The sequence below is a fragment of the Pleurodeles waltl genome, chromosome 4_2, assembly GCF_031143425.1.
Source record: "Pleurodeles waltl isolate 20211129_DDA chromosome 4_2, aPleWal1.hap1.20221129, whole genome shotgun sequence".
Classification (NCBI taxonomy): domain Eukaryota; kingdom Metazoa; phylum Chordata; class Amphibia; order Caudata; family Salamandridae; genus Pleurodeles; species Pleurodeles waltl.
In genome coordinates, this window is record NC_090443.1 from 418,408,079 (window position 1) to 418,428,603 (window position 20,525).

At 46.5% G+C, this 20,525-nt stretch overlaps 1 protein-coding gene across 6 annotated transcripts in view; it reads right to left on the minus strand.

Annotated features, from left to right (window-relative positions):
* Positions 1–20,525, minus strand: part of LOC138292835 (dedicator of cytokinesis protein 7-like) — a 512,184-nt gene that overhangs the window by 16,115 nt on the left and 475,544 nt on the right. For all 6 annotated transcript variants that reach the window (XM_069231649.1, XM_069231647.1, XM_069231646.1 and 3 more), the window contains 2 exons: positions 18,424–18,530; positions 16,902–17,069 (listed from right to left, as the gene is read on the minus strand). In XM_069231649.1, coding sequence (XP_069087750.1) covers positions 16,902–17,069; positions 18,424–18,530 — 275 coding nt within the window. The remainder of the gene's footprint in view (positions 1–16,901; positions 17,070–18,423; positions 18,531–20,525) is intronic.

Genomic DNA, 20,525 nt, shown 5'->3' on the forward strand with positions numbered 1-20,525 from the left:
ACCAGGAGATGTAAATAAGGACTTCTGGTCCTCAAATGCCAAAAAGTCTGAAGAAGCAACAGATGAACTTCAGTGGTGCCCACTGTAATTCCTTGCTGGATGGAAGATAAAACAAATAACAAATAATAAAACATCATGCCATGGGTGCAAAGGTGCTGTCTGGTGTCAGGTTTTGGCAGTTCAGAGTCCTCCTGAGTCTTCTTTGGTTCCTTCAGAGTGCAGGGAAGCAGCTCCTCTACTCCATGGGAGATTCTGGTTACTACCTGAAGTGCTGGCCAGGCTTTTGGTCGAAGAACAGCTGCAGGACGAGTCATCTTTAACACAACTGTAGAGGAAGGGAGGCAGACAGGTGGGGTTGGGGCCAAGTTAGTTGCAGCTCCTTAGTTCTTTCTTTTTCCGGCTCTCCAGGTCCTCCTCCTTCTTTAGTCCAGCTAATCTGAAGTCCTGGTATCAGGGGGGTCTCCTAAATACTCAAATTATGGGCATTAAGGGGAGAGGAGGGTGGTAGCCAATGAGCTACTTACCCCTGGGGTCACTACACCCCCTATATGACTATTTCCTTTTGGGAGTGGGCTTCACCCTGTCCCAGAATTCCTAATTCCACCACACACAAGATAGTGTAATTCCTAATTATTTTGTATTCACTTTAGCCTGGCCACTCTATGGGCATGTTCAGCCTGGCAGTGCAACATGCCTCCTGCACAGCTAATTTTCCCACCTGTCCTGGTGCCAATTGGGTCTCAGGGCAGGAGGTTGCCTCTCCCAGGTCTGGGGGAAGCTAGGGGATCACATACCAAAGGCGGCAGGGACTTTGAAGTCCCTTGCCTTGGCAAGCAGATTTACCAGTCATCCAGTTGGCGGAGGTGATAACACTTCCTGCCAGAGCAGGTATTGTTTCTGACCTCGGGGAGCAGAGGCTCTCACCTCCAGGGGGTCAGAAACTCAGTGGTAGCAGGCTGGTTAAAACCAGTCAGCCACCACACTGAAGGACTGGAAGGTTTCAGGGGGCACCCTGGGTGCATGTCATAATAAATCCAATACTGCCATCAGTATGGCTTTATTAAGACATAGTGTTTGATACCAAATAACACTTGTTTCCATGCAGCCATCACGTAGCTGGGTTACCCATGCTGACCAGTGTCCAGTACATGCTTTAAGATGGCTGCCCGGTCACTTCCAATGTCTAGGGAAAGAACTAGACATCACTGGGGCTTATCTGCTCATGCCGGTATGCATTCACATGTATTATAATGAACCCTGCGCCTTAGGGATCTTAAGGCCTGCTGTAGGGGTGACTTGCATATAATGCATGCAGTAACTTTGGCATGACACACGATGTGTGTGCCATGTCATGTTTTCATTCAGGGCTTGCAAACTGACACGCAGTCTCCGATGGCAGGCTGTGTGCAATTTGTGTGTGGGTCTCTTAGGGTTGCATAAGTTATGCTGCAGCCCTTAAGGACCTTCTGTAGTACCCATGCCCTAGGTACCAGGTGTACCATTTACTACAGACTTACAGAGGTGCTAAAGTCCTCTACCAATTGTGATACAGCTAGACATACTTTGTTTTAAGGAAAGAGCACTGGCACTGAGGTCTGTATAGCAGGCCTCAGTGCACTGTCAGAGTCAAAAATCAGCATCTGGCAGTTCTAAAAGGGGGCACAAATTGTGAGGAACACTTTCTGCAAAGACTCTCAGTTTCCTACACTGGGCCAATATGAGCATCTTCAATTTGTCCTTCTGCAGGAAGGCATTCAGGGAAAGAAGATCTAGACTAGGACAAAGGCATTCATCCTTCTTCAGCACTAAGAAATATTAGAAATACCATTCAATCCCTATTTTCGAGACATGCTCCATCTTTATGGCTGCTTTGGACAAGAGAGCCTGCCCTTCCTGCAGTAAAACAGCTTTGTGATCCTCTAAAGGTTGCTCTGATGTAGGTGGAAGATGCAGTGGGTCAAAAAGGAATGTAGCCCTACTGGATAATTTGGCATCTGTCTGATTGTCATATCTGTCTAATATGATCGGTTGCCATCCTCAGAGAAAGGTTGTATCTAGCCTTCTACAGGTTGGTAGTGAGCCGCTAGGAGCAAGCTAAAGCCACATGGAGGCTGCTGCTGCAGGACTGGAAAACTGAGAGGACTGGTGTCCCTGCTGACAAGTACATTTACTATTGGATCCCTGTCCCCTACCTCAAAAGGAATGAGGTACTTGCTATGGCAGAGGGTGGTAGGGTGGGGTAGGAGGGCAAGCATTGTATGCTAACCCTCTGTAAAAGGGGGACAGGTTTGCCGAGTGAGTTGGGTGGGTGGTAGGAGATAAAAGGCCCAAGGAACTCGCTGTTGCTCGGATTTCCTTAAAGTGTTCCAGGGCAGAATTAGCCTTCTTGCCAAACAGGTGGGACTTATCAAATGGTATATCCATATGGGAGGTCTGGATATTCCCAGAAGAACAAGTTACTTATCTTCAGTAATGCCTTATCTGGTAGAGACTCTATCTAGCTGCAGATTCCTTAACTTAAAATTATTCCCAGGCATCAGATTGGATCCAGAAATATTTTTTCATGACCAGCCGGAAGGTGGCATTGTTCAGCTCCACGTGGCGCCGTCAGCTGCGCTGGAAGTGCCATCTGTGGTACCTATATAGGTGCCACCCCCTGTGCGCTATCTGTTTCTTTTTGTGACTTTCCAGACCAGGAGTGCAAAGCCATGAAAAACACTGGCCACTGGTCTGGGAAACTAGGGCCCCGGAAAGGAAGTAACCCTGTCTCTAGAAATCCTGCTCACAGAGCGGGGAGGATTGGTGGGCCAGTAAGAAATCTCTGGCTGGATATAGTCTCTACCAGAAAAGGCATTACTGAAGGTAAGTAACTGTTCATCAGCTACAAACTTCTAGCCCAGATTCCTTACCTTAGAAAAGATACTCAAGCAATACCATCCCCGGAGATGGGTCTACTAACCAATTTAATACGAGGAAGTCCTGCAGAACCCTCAACGGACCTGACCACCAGGCAGTAGTGTTTTGTGAATGTGTGCAAGGAGACCCATGTTGTTGTGTGGCAGATATCCTGTACCAGAACTCTGCGTGCTAACGCAGTGGTTGCAGCTTGAGCTCTAGTGGAATGAGCATGCAAGTCCTTGGGGTTGATTTTTGGCCAGTGCATAGCAGATTTTCATACAGAGCACAGTCCACTTGGAGATGGACTGCTTCTGCATGACCCTTCCTTTCTCAGCTCTGCCATATCCCACGAAAAGTTGGTCATCCACCCGGAATTCTCATGTGCAGTCAAGGCAGAATGAAAATGTCACTTACCCAGTGTACATCTGTTCGTGGCATCAGTCGCTGTAGATTCGCATGTTTGCATAGCTCGCCATCTGGTGTTGGGTCTGAGTGTTACAAGTTGCTTTTCTTCGAAGAAGTCTTTCGAGTCACGGGACCGAGTGACTCCTCCTTTTGTCTCCATTGCGCATGGGCGTCGACTCCATCTTCGATTGTTTTTCCCCGCAGAGGGTGAGGTAGGAGTTGTATTGTAGTAATAGTGCCCATGCAATGGAGTGACTAAGTATGTACCTATTTAAGGTAAAAATAATATATATACAATAGTTGAAGGTACCTTCCGAACTGCTACAGGCTCCCGGGGAGGCGGGTGGGCACATGCGAATCTACAGCGACTGATGCCACGAACAGATGTACAATGGGTAAGTGACATTTTCAGTTCGATGGCATCTGTCGCTGTAGATACGCATGTTTTGCATAGACTAGTAAGCAGTTATCTCCCCAAAGCGGTGGCTCAGCCTGTAGGAGTGGGAGTAGTCTGAAACAATGTTCTTAATACGGCTTGACCTACTGTGACTTGTTGTGCGGATAACACGTCTACACAGTAGTGCTTGGTGAATGTGTGAGGCGTAGACCATGTGGCTGCCTTACATATTTCTTGCATTGGGATGTTTCCTAGAAAGGCCATGGTAGCACCTTTCTTTCTGGTTGAGTGTGCCCTTGGTGTAATGGGCAGTTGTCGTTTAGCTTTAAGGTAGCAGATTTGGATGCACTTAACTATCCATCTGGCTATACCTTGTTTTGATATTGGGTTTCCTGCATGAGGTTTTTGGAATGCAATAAATAGCTGTTTAGTTTTCCTGATGCTCTTTGTTCTGTCAATGTAATACATTAATGCTCTTTTGACATCTAAAGTATGTAGTGCCCTCTCAGCTACGGAATCTGGCTGTGGGAATAACACTGGAAGTTCCACTGTTTGATTTAGATGGAACGGTGAAATTACTTTTGGTAGAAATTTAGGATTAGTCCTTAGGACGACCTTATTTTTGTGTAGTTGTATAAAAGGTTCTTGTATTGTAAACGCCTGAATCTCGCTTACTCTTCTTAGAGAGGTAATGGCGATGAGAAATGCAACCTTCCATGTTAGGAACTGTATTTCGCAGGAGTGCATGGGTTCAAAAGGTGGACCCATAAGTCTAGTTAAGACAACATTTAGGTTCCATGAAGGAACAGGTGGTGTTCTTGGTGGAATAATTCCATGAATGCTTTAATGACTGGTATCCTATATAGGGAAGTTGAATAGGTAGGCTGCAAGTATGCAGATATTGCTGCAAGGTGTATTTTAATGGAAGAGAAAGCTAGGTTAGATTTTTGTAAGTGAAGCAAGTAACCCACTACATGTTTTGGGGTTGCGTGTGTTGGTTGGATTTGATTAATATGGCAGTAGCAAACAAACCTCTTCCATTTACTGGCATAGCAGTGCCTGGTGGATGGCCTTCTGGCTTGCTTTATGACTTCCATACATTCTTGGGTAAGTTGTAAGTGTCCGAATTCTAGGATTTCAGGAGCCAGATTGCTAGATTCAGCGATGCTGGATCTGGGTGTCTGATCGTTTGGTTGTGTTGTGTTAACAGATCCGGCCTGTTGGGCAGTTTGATGTGGGGTACTACTGATAGGTCTAGCAGCGTTGTGTACCATGGTTGCCTTGCCCAAGTTGGTGCTATTAATATGAGTTTGAGTTTGTTTTGACTGAGTTTGTTTACCAGATAAGGAAGGAGAGGGAGAGGAGGAAAAGCGTAGGCAAATATCCCTGACCAGTTGATCCATAGGGCATTGCCGTGGGACTGCCTGTGTGGGTATCTGGATGCGAAGTTTTGGCATTTTGCGTTCTCTTTTGTCGCAAACAAGTCTATTTGAGGTGTTCCCCAGAGCGTGAAGTAAGTGTTCAGAATTTGGGGGTGAATTTCCCATTCGTGGACCTGTTGGTGATCTCGAGAGAGATTGTCTGCGAGTTGATTCTGAATTCCTGGGATAAATTGTGCTATTAGGCGAATTTTGTTGTGAATTGCCCAACGCCATATCTTTTGTGCCAGCAGGCTCAATTGCGTTGAGTGCGTCCCCCCTTGTTTGTTTAGATAATGCATTGTTGTCATGTTGTCTGTTTTGACGAGAATGTATTTGTGAACTATTATTGGTTGAAAAGCCTTTAGTGCTTGAAAAACTGCTAGTAGTTCTAGGTGATTTATATGCAGTTTTGTTTGATGTACGTTCCATTGTCCTTGTATGCTGTGTTGATCGAGGTGTGCTCCCCACCCTGTCATGGAAGCATCTGTTGTTATAACATATTGTGGCACTGGGTCTTGGAAAGGCCGCCCTTTGTTTAAATTTATATCGTTCCACCATAGAAGCGAGAGGTAAGTTTGGCGGTCTATTAACACCAGATCTGTAAGGTGACCCTGTGCTTGTGACCACTGTGATGCTAGGCACTGTTGTAAGGGCCTCATGTGCAGTCTTGCGTTTGGGACAATGGCTATGCATGAAGACATGCCTAGGAGTTGTAATATCATCTTTGCTTGTATCTTTTGTGTTGGATACATGCGTTGTATGATGTTGTTGAAATTTTGAATTCTTTGTGGACTTGGAGTGGCTACTCCTATTGTTGTGTTTATTATGGCTCCTAGGTATTGTTGTATCTTGCGCGGCAGAATGTTGGATTTTCCGAAGTTGACTGTGAACCCTAGTTTGTAGAGGGTTTGTATGATTTGATTTGTGTGGTGTGAGCACGTTATTAACGAATGGGTCTTGATTAGCCAGTCGTCTAGATACGGGTATACATGTATTTGCTGCCTTCTGATGTGTGCAGCGACTACTGCTAGACATTTGGTAAAGACTCTTGGTGCGGTTGTTAAACCGAAAGGCAGTACCTTGAATTGGTAGTGTATTCCGTTGAATACAAACCTTAGGTATTTCCTGTGCGATGGATGTATTGGTATATGGAAATACGCGTCTTTGAGGTCTAATGTTGTCATGTAGTCGTGTAGTTTCAGCAATGGTAACACTTCTTGTAGTGTGACCATGTGAAAGTGGTCTGATTTGATGTATGTGTTTAGTATTCTAAGGTCTAGGATTGGTCTTAGCGTTTTGTCCTTCTTTGGTATTAAGAAGTACAGTGAATAAACTCCTGTGTTTATTTGTGTGTTTGGTACTAACTCGATTGCGTTCTTTTGCAATAGTGCTTGAACTTCTATCTCCAGGAGCTCGGAATGATGTTTTGATAAATTTTGTGCTCTTGGTGGTATGTTTGGAGGGAATTGTAGAAATTCTATGCAATAACCATTTTGGATAATTGCTAGAACCCAAGTGTCTGTAGTGATTTCCTCCCATGCTTTGTAATAATGACCTATTCTTCCCCCCACTGGTGTTGTGTGGAGGGGGTGAGTGACATGTGAGTCACTGCTTAGTTGTAGGGGTTTTGGGGCTTTGAAATTTTCCCCTATTCCTAGGGAATTGCCCTCCTCTATATTGGCCCCGAAAGCCTCCCCTGTACTGTCCCTGGTAACTGGATGGTGTTGCCTGTGAGGTGCTGGCTTGTGTGGCCTGACCCCGAAACCCCCCTCTAAAGGGTGTTTTGCGGAAGGTGCTGTAATTTCCTCTGCTCTGCGGGGAGTAGAGTGCGCCCATGGCTTTAGCAGTGTCCGTGTCCTTTTTAAGTTTTTCAATCGCCGTGTCCACTTCTGGACCGAACAGTTCTTTTTCGTTGAATGGCATATTGAGAACTGCCTGCTGAATCTCTGGTTTAAACCCAGACGTTCGTAGCCATGCATGCCTTCTGATGGTCACAGATGTATTTATTGTTCTTGCAGCTGTGTCTGCTGCGTCCATGGAGGAGCGTATCTGGTTGTTTGAAATGTTCTGTCCTTCTTCAACCACTTGCTTTGCCCTCTTTTGTAGGTCTTTGGGTAGATGTTCAATGAGATGTTGCATCTCATCCCAATGGGCTCTGTCATAGCGCGCAAGAAGTGCCTGTGAGTTAGCGATGCGCCACTGGTTTGCAGCTTGTGCTGCGACTCTCTTTCCAGCTGCATCGAACTTGCGGCTTTCCTTATCTGGGGGTGGTGCGTCCCCAGATGTGTGGGAGTTGGCCCTTTTCCTAGCTGCTCCTACAACGACAGAATCTGGTGGCAGCTGCGAAGTTATGAAAATAGGGTCTGTAGGAGGCGCTTTATACTTTTTTTCCACCCTTGGTGTGATTGCCCTACTTTTGACCGGCTCCTTAAAGATGTCTTTTGCGTGCAGAAGCATACCAGGGAGCATAGGCAGGCTTTGGTAGGAGCTGTGGGTGGCAGAGAGGGTGTTGAATAGAAAGTCATCCTCGACTTGTTCTGAGTGGAGGCTTACATTGTGGAATTGTGCTGCTCTAGCCACCACCTGAGAATATGCAGTACTGTCTTCTGGTGGTGATGGCTTTGTAGGGTATGCCTCCGGACTGTTATCTGACACAGGGGCGTCGTGTAAGTCCCATGCGTCCTGATCCTGGTCATCTTGGCTCATGGTGGTGTGAGCCGGGGAATGTGATGGTGTTTGTGCTGGCGAGACGTGAATTATAGGTGGAGGAGAGGGTGGCGGAGTAACCCTTTTCACCATTTTTGTTTGTGGTGTTTGGTCAGTTTGAAATTCCAGTCTTCTCTTTCTCCTAATAGGGGGAAGGGTGCTTATCTTTCCTGTCCCCTGCTGTATAAAAATACGTTTCTGCGTATGGTCTACATCGGTGGATTGCGGGTCTTCCTCAAACCTATGCCTTCGCATTTGGGAGGTCATTGATTGCTCTTCGGTATAAGAGCCTGAAACTGGGTCGGTAGCAGGTTGTTTCGGCACCGAAACCCTGTCTGCATCTTTTTTCGGCTCCGAGGTGGCTTTTTTCTTTTTCGGAGTCGAAACATCTCGGCGTCGATCTTCATCGGTGCCGCTGTCTCGGCGTCGAGCCGTGTCTACACCGCTATCTCGGTGTCGATGTATGTCTCCAGCACTTTCTCGGTCCCGAGAAGGCTGCGTGCCGGTGTCTCGACCGGAGTCGGACGGTCTCGGCACTGATTGGGCCTTTTTCGGTGCCGACGGTCGGTCACCGAATTTATGGGTGGAGCCATGGCCTGGTGGCAGTGGCGTCCCCTGGGCCTTGACAATCTTCTTATGAGTGCTTTTCGACGTCTTACTCACGGTTCGTGGATCGTCGAATTCCTCGGAGTCCGATTCGTGTATCGAAAAGGTTTCTTCCTCTTCCTGTACCTCGAACTCTCGGTGCGCTGTCGGCGTGGACGCCATTTGAAGTCTTCTTGCTCGACGGTCTCGGAGTGTTTTTCGGGACCGGAACGCACGACAGGCCTCGCAAGTGTCTTCACTGTGCTCAGGTGATAGGCACAGGTTACAGACCAAGTGTTGGTCTGAATAGGGGTATTTTTTGTGGCATTTGGGACAGAAACGAAACGGTTCCATCGGCGTTCTTCTACACGCGGTCGGGCCGAGCAGGCCCCGACGGGGATCGAAAACTACCCCGAAGGGCTCCGGAGCTCTTCGATCTTCGATGCGGTGTTGATTCTGACTACGCCGATCCCGAACGCAACAATACCGACGAAAATCTTCAGAAATTTAGCTGTTTTTCCGTTCCGAAACTCGGAGCGACAGGAACACGTCCGAACCCGATGGCGGAAAAAAAACAATCGAAGATGGAGTCGACGCCCACGCGCAATGGAGACAAAAGGAGGAGTCACTCGGTCCCGTGACTCGAAAGACTTCTTCGAAGAAAAACAACTTGTAACACTCCGACCCAACACCAGATGGCGAGCTATGCAAAACATGCGTATCTACAGCGACAGATGCCATCGAACCAACAATTATCTTTTTGGGTCTAGATAATGGAGTCGCTCCTCCTGCTAGAAGGCATGTGGCGGGGAATAAAAAGTAGGCACAGTGATGGATTGACCAGCCTGAAAAGGGGTAACCAGTTTAGAAAAAAAGGAAGCTCTTGTACGAAGCCCTAGTTTGTCTGAGTAGCTTGTGAAATAAGGGGGCTTGGATGACACAGCCTGAATCTCCCTGACCCTCCAGGCAGATGTTAACCATTCAAAAACCTATGCACAACACGTGATTTAAAGAGGGATGGTTGGTCAGGCAACCTACCAAAAAGCAGAAATGGCAGAGAGAGAGATCCCTTCTGAGTGCCTAGAGCAGAGCCCTCCTGGGCAACAGAAAGGATGAAAAGAAGATCCGGAGAAAGGGGGGAAGAGAGGGGATCCAGTTGTCTTTTTGTACACTATGCCACAAATGTTTCCCACTGGCAGGCGAATATCATCTTTGTCGAGGGACGCTGGGCTGACAAGATAATGTCACAGACTTCGGGAGGAAGGTCGAAAGCTGAAGCAAGAAGGCGAAGAGTTTTCAGGTTTAGGGGGAGGACCCTCCTCTGCTGCTGCAACAACAGAAGATCCTCCCGAAGGGGCACCCTGATTGGAGGAGCCCAGTCTGGAGCCACAAGAATGACTGGGGCCCGGTTGTTCCTGATCCTCTTGAGAACTCTAGGCAGGAGTGGAATGGGTGAGAAAGGCATATAGGAGGCCTGAACTCCACTTGAGACTAAAAGCATCTCTGAGTGAGAGCATCCCTGTAAACTCCAGCACACAGAACTGCTGACATTGCACGTTCTCTGCAGTGGCTAACAGATCTAACCAAGGCTCTTTACAGTGATGAAAAATACCTTGCACCACTTTTGTATGGAGACGCCACTCAAGATCAGCGAGGCATCTGCAGCTGAGTTTATATGTTCTGGTGGTCAGAGAGCCCACCAGATGTTGAACAACCAGGGATATGCCCTGATGTTCCAGGCATTGTCCAGAGACACAGGGCCTCATGACAATGGGTCCACGACCCCACCCTGTTTGTTGAAGTACCACATGGCGGTGTGGTGTTGTCTGCGAACATCTGTTCTAGCCTTCCCTTGATGGAGAGTTGAAAGGCTTTCAATGCCATTAGGACTGCTTGGAGCTCCAACAGGATCATGTGGAGTCCGGATTCCACTGGAGACCAAAGTCTTCTGATCACCACCTCTCCCAGATGGCCGCTCCATCCCAGGACTGATATATTTGTCACTACTGTCAGATCTGGTTGGGGAAGGGAGAGTGGTCTGCTGCCGACCCACCCGCGGTTCCTCAGCCACACACTGCAGATCTTTCACACTTCCCCCCAGGATCTGGACCATGCTGAGAGATTCCACTGATGAGGCGCCCACTGAAACTTCAGGTCCCCCGCATATGCCAGCAGGCATGTGTCACAAGCAGGAGGCCAAGAGTCCCAGCAGCCTCAGAGTCAGACTCACCGAAATCCAGGATAGAGGCTGAAACATCGGTATCACATCCTGAATATCCAGGACTCCCCAGGCTGGAAGTTAGGTCTGATAATGCCCCGTGTCCAGAACAGGCTCTCATGAAAAGAGGCGTCTCAGAGGGAGTGAGAGGGAGTCAGGTGTGACTTCGGCACATTTATAATGAACTTCAGCAAGTGCAAGAAGTCTGTTGTATTAGGGCGAACCCACCTTCAACTACCAGTCAAGATAAGGAAAGATTGGCATGCCTGATCTCCGCAGATGAGTTGCAACCACCACCTTCGTGAATATGAGGGAAGGGCGCTGTTGAGGCCAAAGAGGAGAACTGTGAACTGAAAGTGCTCATGGCCTACAGGTAATGCCTACGGGAACACATGACTGAAATATCGAAATAAGCATCTTGTAAGTCCAACACTACCATCCAGTCTCCCGGGTCAAAGGCAGACAGGACCTGAGGTAGCGTGAGCATTTTAAATTTCTCCTTCTTGAGGAAGAAATCGAGAGGGCGCAGGTTAAGGATATGATGAAGGTCTCCGTCCTTTTTCGGCACCAGAAAGTAGCAGGAATAGCAACCAAGAGCTACTTCTGGTGTTGGCACTCTTTCTAGGGCTCCCTAGGCCAAGAGAGCTGTCACTTCCTGGCAGAGAAAGGACAGGTTCTATCCTAGAGGTGAAGTTCCTCCAAGTAGGTGGAGGAACAAGTCTAGCTTGTCTAGAACTATCTCCACAAACCTTAGTGACAGTATGGTAGCGTTATTTGTGTGTTTTACTCTCCTTGTCACTATTTTAATCTTATTGTGCTCCATCATCCTAGTTACTGCAATACATGCTTTATTATCTAAGATGCAGTTCCTTCATTAAAACCTTATTGAACTATACTCTGCCTCTAATTGTCCTTGTATATGTGAGACCAATGTAACTGAGAGAAACGGATGAGATCTGAGTGACCACGATTACCCTGAGGAGTCATGTATGTCATGCACCCGGTTGCCCCAATCATCCCTGCTCTTGGGTGGAGATGAGGCACTGCTGGTTAGCTGGAACAAACCCGGATTAGGCTGACAGGTGTCACATGGTGCGGGATCAGACTCAGTCCCCCGCAGTACAGGTGATTCTGACACCCGAATCCAGTAGTCTCATTAGGATAATGAGAACCTATGTGACAGCCTCAGCAGCACACTACCAACATACAGACGTTCTACATCGCTGGAGTTGCAGGACAAGGGCTGATCTTTGAGTTGCAAAGTGCTGGAGGCCAGGGCTTCTTGACGCCTGAAGGTCTGCTGGAGAATGAGTCAACAAGCCTTGGCAAGAGAAACAGTTGGGGTGCTTGAAGATTTCAGTCCAGTGTCAGGTGCAGGGGCCCACAGTCTCCAAAGTTAATCAGAAGACAAGTAGGACCCAGAGGAGGCCATAGGCCCACCACCTGTGATGCAGAACCTTTCGATGTTCATGGGACAGCAGACCCCACCAGCCGGTCGAAGTTGTCTTGAGGTGCCTGCGAATGCAGGGGAGCGACTCCTTCACTCCAAGGGAGATTCCTTCTTGCTTCCAGGTGAAAACAGAGTCCTTGTGACCATGGTGGAGGCACAGCCGTGGATGTTGCAGAATTCTTGCAGGAGAAACAATGTTGCAATGGGAGCCTTCCCACCAGAAGCAGACTTGTTCGGTTCCAAAGCAGACCAGCAGCATTTCCAGAGGCCAGGAGCAGAAGACGTCTTGCAAATAGTTCCTTTTAGAGTCTTGCTTGACAAATCTGACCCACCCTCAGAGGAGCGCTTAAGTAACCCTAAAAGGGGATTGGTCACTCTCTGAAGTGAACCACCTAGCAGAGGGGGTTAGGGTTGTCATCTAACTGAACTAACCAGTCAGATGCTCCCAGGAGCCTCTGCACATCTTACTTTCAAGATGGCACAATCAAGTGGCCACCTGGCAGAGCTCTGTGCACCTACCTAGGGGAGAGCTGGACAGAGTGGTGGTCACTCCCCTGTCCTTTGTGCAGTTTCGCACTAGAGCAGGAACTGGGGGTTCCTGAACTGGTGCAAACCTGATTATGCAAGGAGGGCACCAAATGTGCCCTTCAAAGCAGTCTGGTGGCGCTTAGAGGCCACCTCACCCCAGCACTTAGACACCTGATACACCAACAGGAAGGCGCTACAGTGTCTGGGGTCAGGAGCAGCATGGGCTGGCAGCGAGACCCCGTAAGACTGCACATGCAGAACTAGGGGATCCTCTAAGGAACCCCCAGAGTACAGGGTATCAAGCAACTAGCACTGGAATGGGTGTAGTTGCATGATTCCAATTTGCTTGGAACCAAACATGCCTAGATTCAGAGAAGCCTTTATGTAGTTAGACCACTCTTATTGACCAGTGTCCACTACATACCTTAAGATGGCTTACCGTACTTACAAATCCCAGGAAATGGAGTCTATGTTTTGTAGGGGTACATTGCTTATGCAGGAGTACCCTAGCACTAGGGACATGCACCCTGCCCTTGGGCTGAAGGGTCTACCAGAGGGGTGACTCACAGTGCCTAAGTGCAGTGACCAGAATATAAGACAAGCCTTATATCTTAGGTGAAAGGTGCATTTACCATTTCACACAGGCTGCAAAAGAAGGCCTGCAGACAGTCTGCATGGGCTCCCCTGGGTGGCACAATACATGCTGCAGCCCATGGGGGTCCCCTGGTGTACCAATGCCCTGGGTACCTAAGTACCATATTCTAGGGACTTACATAGGTCCACCAGTATGCCAATTGTGGGTATGATAAGTTTAACAGCAATCACATTTAGAGGAGAGAGCATAGGCAGGCACTGAGTTCCAGGTTAGCATGATCCCAGTGCACTACAGTCTAAACATACTGACATCAGGCAAAAAGTTGGGGTAACTATGCTAGAAAGATATACCAGCACACAAGGTTACTGCTCACTAAAAGTTTCCGGATCCAGTCTGACGCCTTGGAATAACTACAAGGTAAGGAATCTGCAGTTAGAAGTCTTTAACAGATTAGCCATTCATACAAGCGTGGTGACTGGTGACTGGGCTAGTACTAACTGCTTGGCTTAAGTAATTGGTAGTGTCTCAACCAGACCGAATAATGTATTTTGGTGCATCCTTGACCTCCTAAGTAGTTTTCACCAGGGTGATCCAAAGGTCATCAGGGACTGCAGGCAGGATCTTGCTGACCATGTTGCAAAAGACCTGCATTTATTGGCCAAGCAAACAACTGGTGGGGACTAACCTCAGATCTATGGAAGCTGATGAGAACAATTTGTTTCCTGAATGTTCCATTCTATTTGAACTCTGTCTGGGAAAGAGTATGGAAAGAGTTGGGATTCACCTTGTTGGTAGAAGCTTGAGCCACCAGAGTCTCAGGAGTGGGATGCAGAGTCAGAAAAGTCAGGGTTGTGTGGTGCTGGCCCGTGGCATCTGACGAGCTCCATGTTCACTGGTGAGCAAAAAAAAGGCTTTCCCTACGTACCCATCAGTGTGTCAGTCAAGGCTTCATTAAAAAGTAATTAAGGCTCAGAGAAAGCCTACCCAAGCTATAGAACCTCAGTAAAGATGTTAGTTTTGACCTTTACAGAGGGAAGTTATAGATCCAAGGCCTCTGTTGCCCATCTAATGCTCACAGTGAAGGAAGCACTTTCTTCGGTTGGTTGTCCAGGGGAACAAATAAACTCAGTAGCACGGGATGTAGCAAGCCAACTGGCCTTCTGCACGTCCACATAAAATTGTTGTCACAGTGTGAGGGCAACATCCACATCATCAGCATTGTCAACTCCAAATGGTGCAAGACTGATCAGGGGATAAACCAAAAAGATGGTGGAGCACCTGAGACACGGCCCCCTCAGGGGTAGTGTTATGTTAGAATCAAGCTGAATGAGGACCTGGCACGTCAAAGTGGGCTCCAGCTATTATCTTGGTCCAACCTGAGCTGAGTTTGGTTCAGAGTCAGACACCAAAGTCAGAATAAAGCCTTCCTGTGGCAGCATCGGCGCTGGTATAGATGTCAAAGGGACTGGGGCATGGATCTTGGCAGGAAAAGTCAGAACCAATGCCGGAGCAGAACCCCATGCAGATTTGAGGGTCATCGACTGTGGTAACCCAAGTGGAGGCCCCTGTACATCCTTGGGGCCCAAAGGTGCATCAGAGGGATCCAAGAGAGTGCCAAAGATGCACAACATGATCCCCCTGAAGGCCTCCATCTGTTGCAACATCGCTGATGACCCAGAGAATTCGCAGTCTATTGGGACCAGTTGCAGAATTAACTCCTCAGTCGATTGAGATAGAGATTGAGTGGACACCTTTGCGACCTCTCTGGAGATAAAGCGTGGTGGGATAGGTACAAGTCCTCTTTGGCTTTCTTGTCTTTCATCTTTGATTTGGGTTTACCCGAAGACTCCGACATGACAAGGCCCCTTCACAGGAACAGGAATGTGCTCTCGACTCTGAACGGAAACAGGACCTGTGCAGTTTCTTCTGGTGTTCAGCAACGTACAGTGTTGCTTCAAGATCCCGGATCACTTTCTGGTTCAATAGGGCACATTCCTCATATGAGTGAGTCTCATGTCTTAAGCCCAAACGTCAAAGGCATATCCACTGGGGGGTCTCTCATGGACATCTGTGTGCAACAGTCCGTGAATGGCTTAAATCCTGTAGTCTTCAGAGTGGATATAGTTCCTTTGCAAATTATGTTTTATTTGTTAACACAGTTTTTTTTATTTTTAGAGAGAGAACAGAAAATACAGACCATTGTACAGGCATTGCATAGAATACAGTACATTACATACAAAAGGACACTGCAGTCCACGAAGGGAGGGGCCTCACCAGCCTGTGAGGAGTCCTAGGCCAAAATACACCCACCACTTCCCCAATATCTACCCTTGCACATTAGTTTAACTTTTTTTTTTTTTTTATCTTGGCAAAACGTTAATGAAATAATGAGGAAAAGAAAGAGTGGAGCTCCGGATCTGCATCTAAATGCACAGAAAGAAAAGACCTGATGTCAGCATGCAGGGGTGGCGCCTATATCAACTCAGCTTCGTCACTTCCGGGGTGGAATGAAGTATATGTGAAGTCGCAGAACGCCACCAATTAGAGTGCTGGGGCAATGCTGTGAAAAGCTTATAGATCCAGTCAGGCACACCTAGGGATTATACTGAACGTAAGAAATCTGCAGTTAGAAGTATCTGTCTGAATGTCGCATTATTTAGTGGTTTTAGCATTTGCTGATACTGAACTATGTTGCTCTTTAAGTCATTATCTATTCGTCTAAATATTGTGAGGTCATAAGCATGCATAGAATCACCACCTGGATCCCCACATGACTTTATCAATTATTTCATCATTCAGTGGGTCCCACAGTTCTAAAGGCGATAATCAATGTCCTTTGTCTATATGGGCTGTAGTTTCTAAACTGTGACTTCTGTGAAGTGTGCATGCTTTACCTGTATAGTTTATATACAAAGCTGTGTGACATTCATACACTTTATCTGATGACCTGCAGTCTTCATGGAGTGTAACTGATGCCATGTCCTTCCTGGAATATATCCAATGGTTGTTTCTTCCATGAGATCTATCTGCTGACTTGTGGTCTCCACAGAATAAATCAGACAACTCTGATTTCAATTGGGAATATCCAATAAGCTTTCACCGCTCTGAGATGGTTTTGATGATGTATGATCTCTATGGAGAAAAGGTGATGTCTAATGACATCCAATGAGGTATATTCAATGATCAATGTTTCCATTGGAGATGGTGTCCACTGACTATGACCACTGACCTACGGCCTCAGTAGGATGAATCAGATAACTTCTGACCGCCACACTTTACATACAATGACATCACTTTCAGAAGACGGACTTCAAACTCTAAAACCTTCAGGAGTGTTGGATGGCCTATGACCTCATGAAGGTGCATTTGATCGCCTACTCCCTCCATAGGTTTATCTAATGACTACCAAAAAGTGTTTTTAATGACCTATGACCTCCATCAAGTATATTTGATGACCTATGTCATACATGAATTCAATCGGCCCACACACCATCTTCAAGGGATTTTTGGGGACTGTATTAGATTATATAGGATCTGCATGGAGCGTATCCAATGCCCTATGCCGTCCTTGGATTATATTCATTGGCCTCTGACCTGCACAGGATGTGTGCAATAAACTGGGACACTGTCACACACCCTGTATTTGCATGATCGATAACCTTCACTGCCACCCGCAGCAGATGTGTCACATTGCTCACCTGTGGCTTGTGTGTGGTATGAGTGGGGTGTATAACTGGGGGATTTTCCTGTTGATCAGTGGGCTCAGTGCTTCCTTAAGGCGGTGATAGTTCCTCTCCATCTCTCGATGATACTCTCTCTGATCTGAGCCAATCAGGGTCTTGTTTTTTCGGAGGGCATCCTCACACCTAAAAAGCAAAGCATGTTTAGGTTACCCACTTAGTACTGGACTGCAAGGAAAGTCTTGTAAATAAAAAACATCCTGTACTTAAAAAGAAATTGCCTGTCTCAAAATGTAGTACTCTCAAAGTAGCCGACCATTCTAATGAATCACTAGCCTATAGCGCTCTCAAAGTTTCAGGTCTGCTTTCAAACACTAGCTGGAGCAATGAAATTCTTTATGCTGCAATCAAATGTGTCACCTCGCAATCAAACCCTCTGCCCCACAATAAAACTTTATTCTGAGATCACGTCTTTTATGCTGTAATCACACTCTTTAACCCCGCATTCACACTCTTTAACCCCGCATTCACACTCTTTAACCCCGCATTCACACTCTTTAACCCCGCATTCACACTCTGGATCCCGCATTCACACTCTTTAACCCCGCATTCACACTCTTGATCCCGCATTCACACACTTGATCCCGCATTCACACTCTTGATCCCGCATTCACACTCTTGATCCCGCATTCACACTCTTTATCCCGCATTCACACTCTTTATCCCGCATTCACACTCTTTATCCCGCATTCACACTCTTTATCCCGCATTCACACTCTGTGCTGCTACAATCTTTTTGCCCTGCAGTAAATCTCTCTGTACTGCATTAAATCTCTCTGTACTTCCATCAGAATCACTACATTGTGTAATCAAACTCATTGTATTCAGAAAACTATCAACACTGCACACAAAGTTTCAATATTGAAACACTGTACATTGGAATAAAACAATGTATACTGCATTCACTCTTTACACTGTAATCAAACATTCTGTACTGCAAACTCTGTACTGCAACCATACACTATCTTGTGAAACACTCTTTATACTAAAATATACTATTCATCCTGAAATTACATTCTTTACTCTGTATTCTCACTCTTTACCCAGCAATCACCCTCTTCACCCTGCAATAACCCTCTTATAGCATGATTCATTCTGCAAACTCTATTCTCAATCCTGCCATCATACCATATACACTAACTTAAATGTCTCTGCTTTGCACTCACTTTATACTTTTCTTAAATACTCTGCATCTGCACTCCCACTCTCCACCCTTCTCTGACCAGCTCACATACTCTCTACTATCATCAAATCTCTAATCTGCAGTGAAACAGTCTACCATTCCCAGACCCTCTTTTAACAACTCTCTAACTCTCTGCACTGAACCGGGGCTCTACCCTTCTGCTAAACTTCCCTGCTGCCCTGATACACCAAGGATGTGAGCGGACCAGTCCAGGTAACTTACCTCCAAGACTACCCAGATGCATGCACTAAATAGTACTTGCATTAACCAGAGTGACCCTGCCCACGACTGTCTTACCTTTTGGTGAAGTCCTTGAAGCAGAGCCGCAGTTTGTTATGATGCCGAAAGAGTTTGGCATCATCTGGAATTTCTGCTAGGAAAACCTGGGCCACCTCCAAAGGTCCCTGGTGGAGTAGGGGGGAGGAGTTAAATAGGAGATATTAGAGATTAATCAGATTCAAGTCCTACCATCTGAAACATTTGGCTCTAGACTAATCGACTGTCTCCTCTGTTTCCACATAGACATGGTAGTGACCCTACCTAATTGCTGCAGTTGCCCATAACACAGTGGGGATCCTTTATATCCTTAATGGGATAAATTCCTCACTAACAGTAACAATAGGTTTGCAGCTCAAGACTAACACTGCCTCTGATTGACACCTGTAGGAAATGTGCCTTTTCTGCATGGTCACCACGTTTTTTTTTGCCTTTTGCTGGACACTATGACACTATGTTTTTTCTGGTTTTAGAACTCTGTGCAATTTGCCCCTGCTAACCAGTAGCAAAGTGTCTGAGCTCTCCCTTTAAGCATGGTCAAATTGGTACAAATTGGTACATTCCTAATTGCTATGTTTAACTTACAAATAAGCCCTTAGTATATGGAACATTAAATACTGAGGGCCTGTAAGTTAAATGTCAGTAGTGGACCGCAGCACCTACTATGTCATCCACTACAGAGGTAGTACAAACATGGATTCAGGTCTACCATTGTAAGCCAACTGCAGCAGTGTAAAACTTTGATTCGACATCAAAATAAACATTTTTGACAGGTCAAAAACATCCCTTTTGAAGGTTAGTAAGTCACCCCTTATGTAGGCTTGGAAGCCCATAAGGTACTTAAAAGTGTGACATGTAGAAAATGAATGTAAACATGTCCTTACAATGGCAGACACCCAAAATCTGTTTTTACTGTGGCAGGCCTAGCTGTCCTATGTAGTAAAACAGAGTACAGAATAAAAATCATAATTCTGTATCTCGAGAATGGGCCTAGTGAGAAACATAATCAAACAATTATTTTTAATAGTTATTAAACACCATTACAAGGGTGCAGACGGATTTTTAATAAATATTAAGTAAATGTCATTTTTAGAAAGTTACATTTTCCCTGCCTGAAATTCCTGGAGGCTCAGTTTCCATTTGTCCTCCTACTTCTGCCAGCCAGTAATATAATTAGCACTTAAAGAGGTGTGAAAAGGTGCTCCCAGACCAGAAAACATAGGCCCAAGTGTGGGGAGTAGAATTTGTTCCTCTGACAGGATGGCCAGTGGGTTTGGTCCCAAGACCTGGACTAACTTCAAAGAGGCCTCACCTGTAACAGGCAAATGTTAGCTGACACCTGGGCATAGTCCTTGCTTTGTCACCCCATCCTCCCAACTCACCCCCCAATGGGCCTCTTTTTGTCATGAAAAGTGTCAATCTTGACAGATCTGCTTGGTTTTTACACATAAAACACTAGGACCACAATTAGTGCAGGACACAGTAATCCAAAACTATTCCTGTGTATCCACTGTCTGGTTGCCAGAAAACGCTGCTTTATTCGACCGGGATTCTGTGTCTGGGTTTATTGTGGATACAGTGACTGCCCAAACTGGATTTTAGTGTTTAATGTTGAAGTACACTAGGATTACCATAATACACTACTCAAACATACACAAACAAACAGCCTTCAGAGCCCAAGTTCAGTGTGGTGGAAGACCTCTGCCATCTTGAAAATGTCTAAAGTGGGTAGGAGAGGCCCCAGAAACGTTTATCCCAATGATGAGGGCATGCCTAGGAGTGAATGTCCCCCACTAGCTCATGTCAGAAATAAATGTGGCATCTCCAGGTACCCACCTCAGAACACTACTGGACAAAGTGGAAGATCAGAAGAGGACTGAGATAGCTGCCTGCCTGAGAAGAGCCCTAAAGGGCTGGACCTATTCTCCCTCTTGTATCCAAAACAAAGACGTGGATTCCAAGGGTGGCTGACCTCCTGTCATAGCACCAGGGACACAACAAGCTACAAGAGGCCTGTCTCTAAAGCTGCCCACCTCACCAGAGGAAACTGTAACTGGATTGGACTCTATTTGGCCTCTGTTTGACACCCTGTGAGTCTTTAAATGCCTATCCTGAGGTCTTGG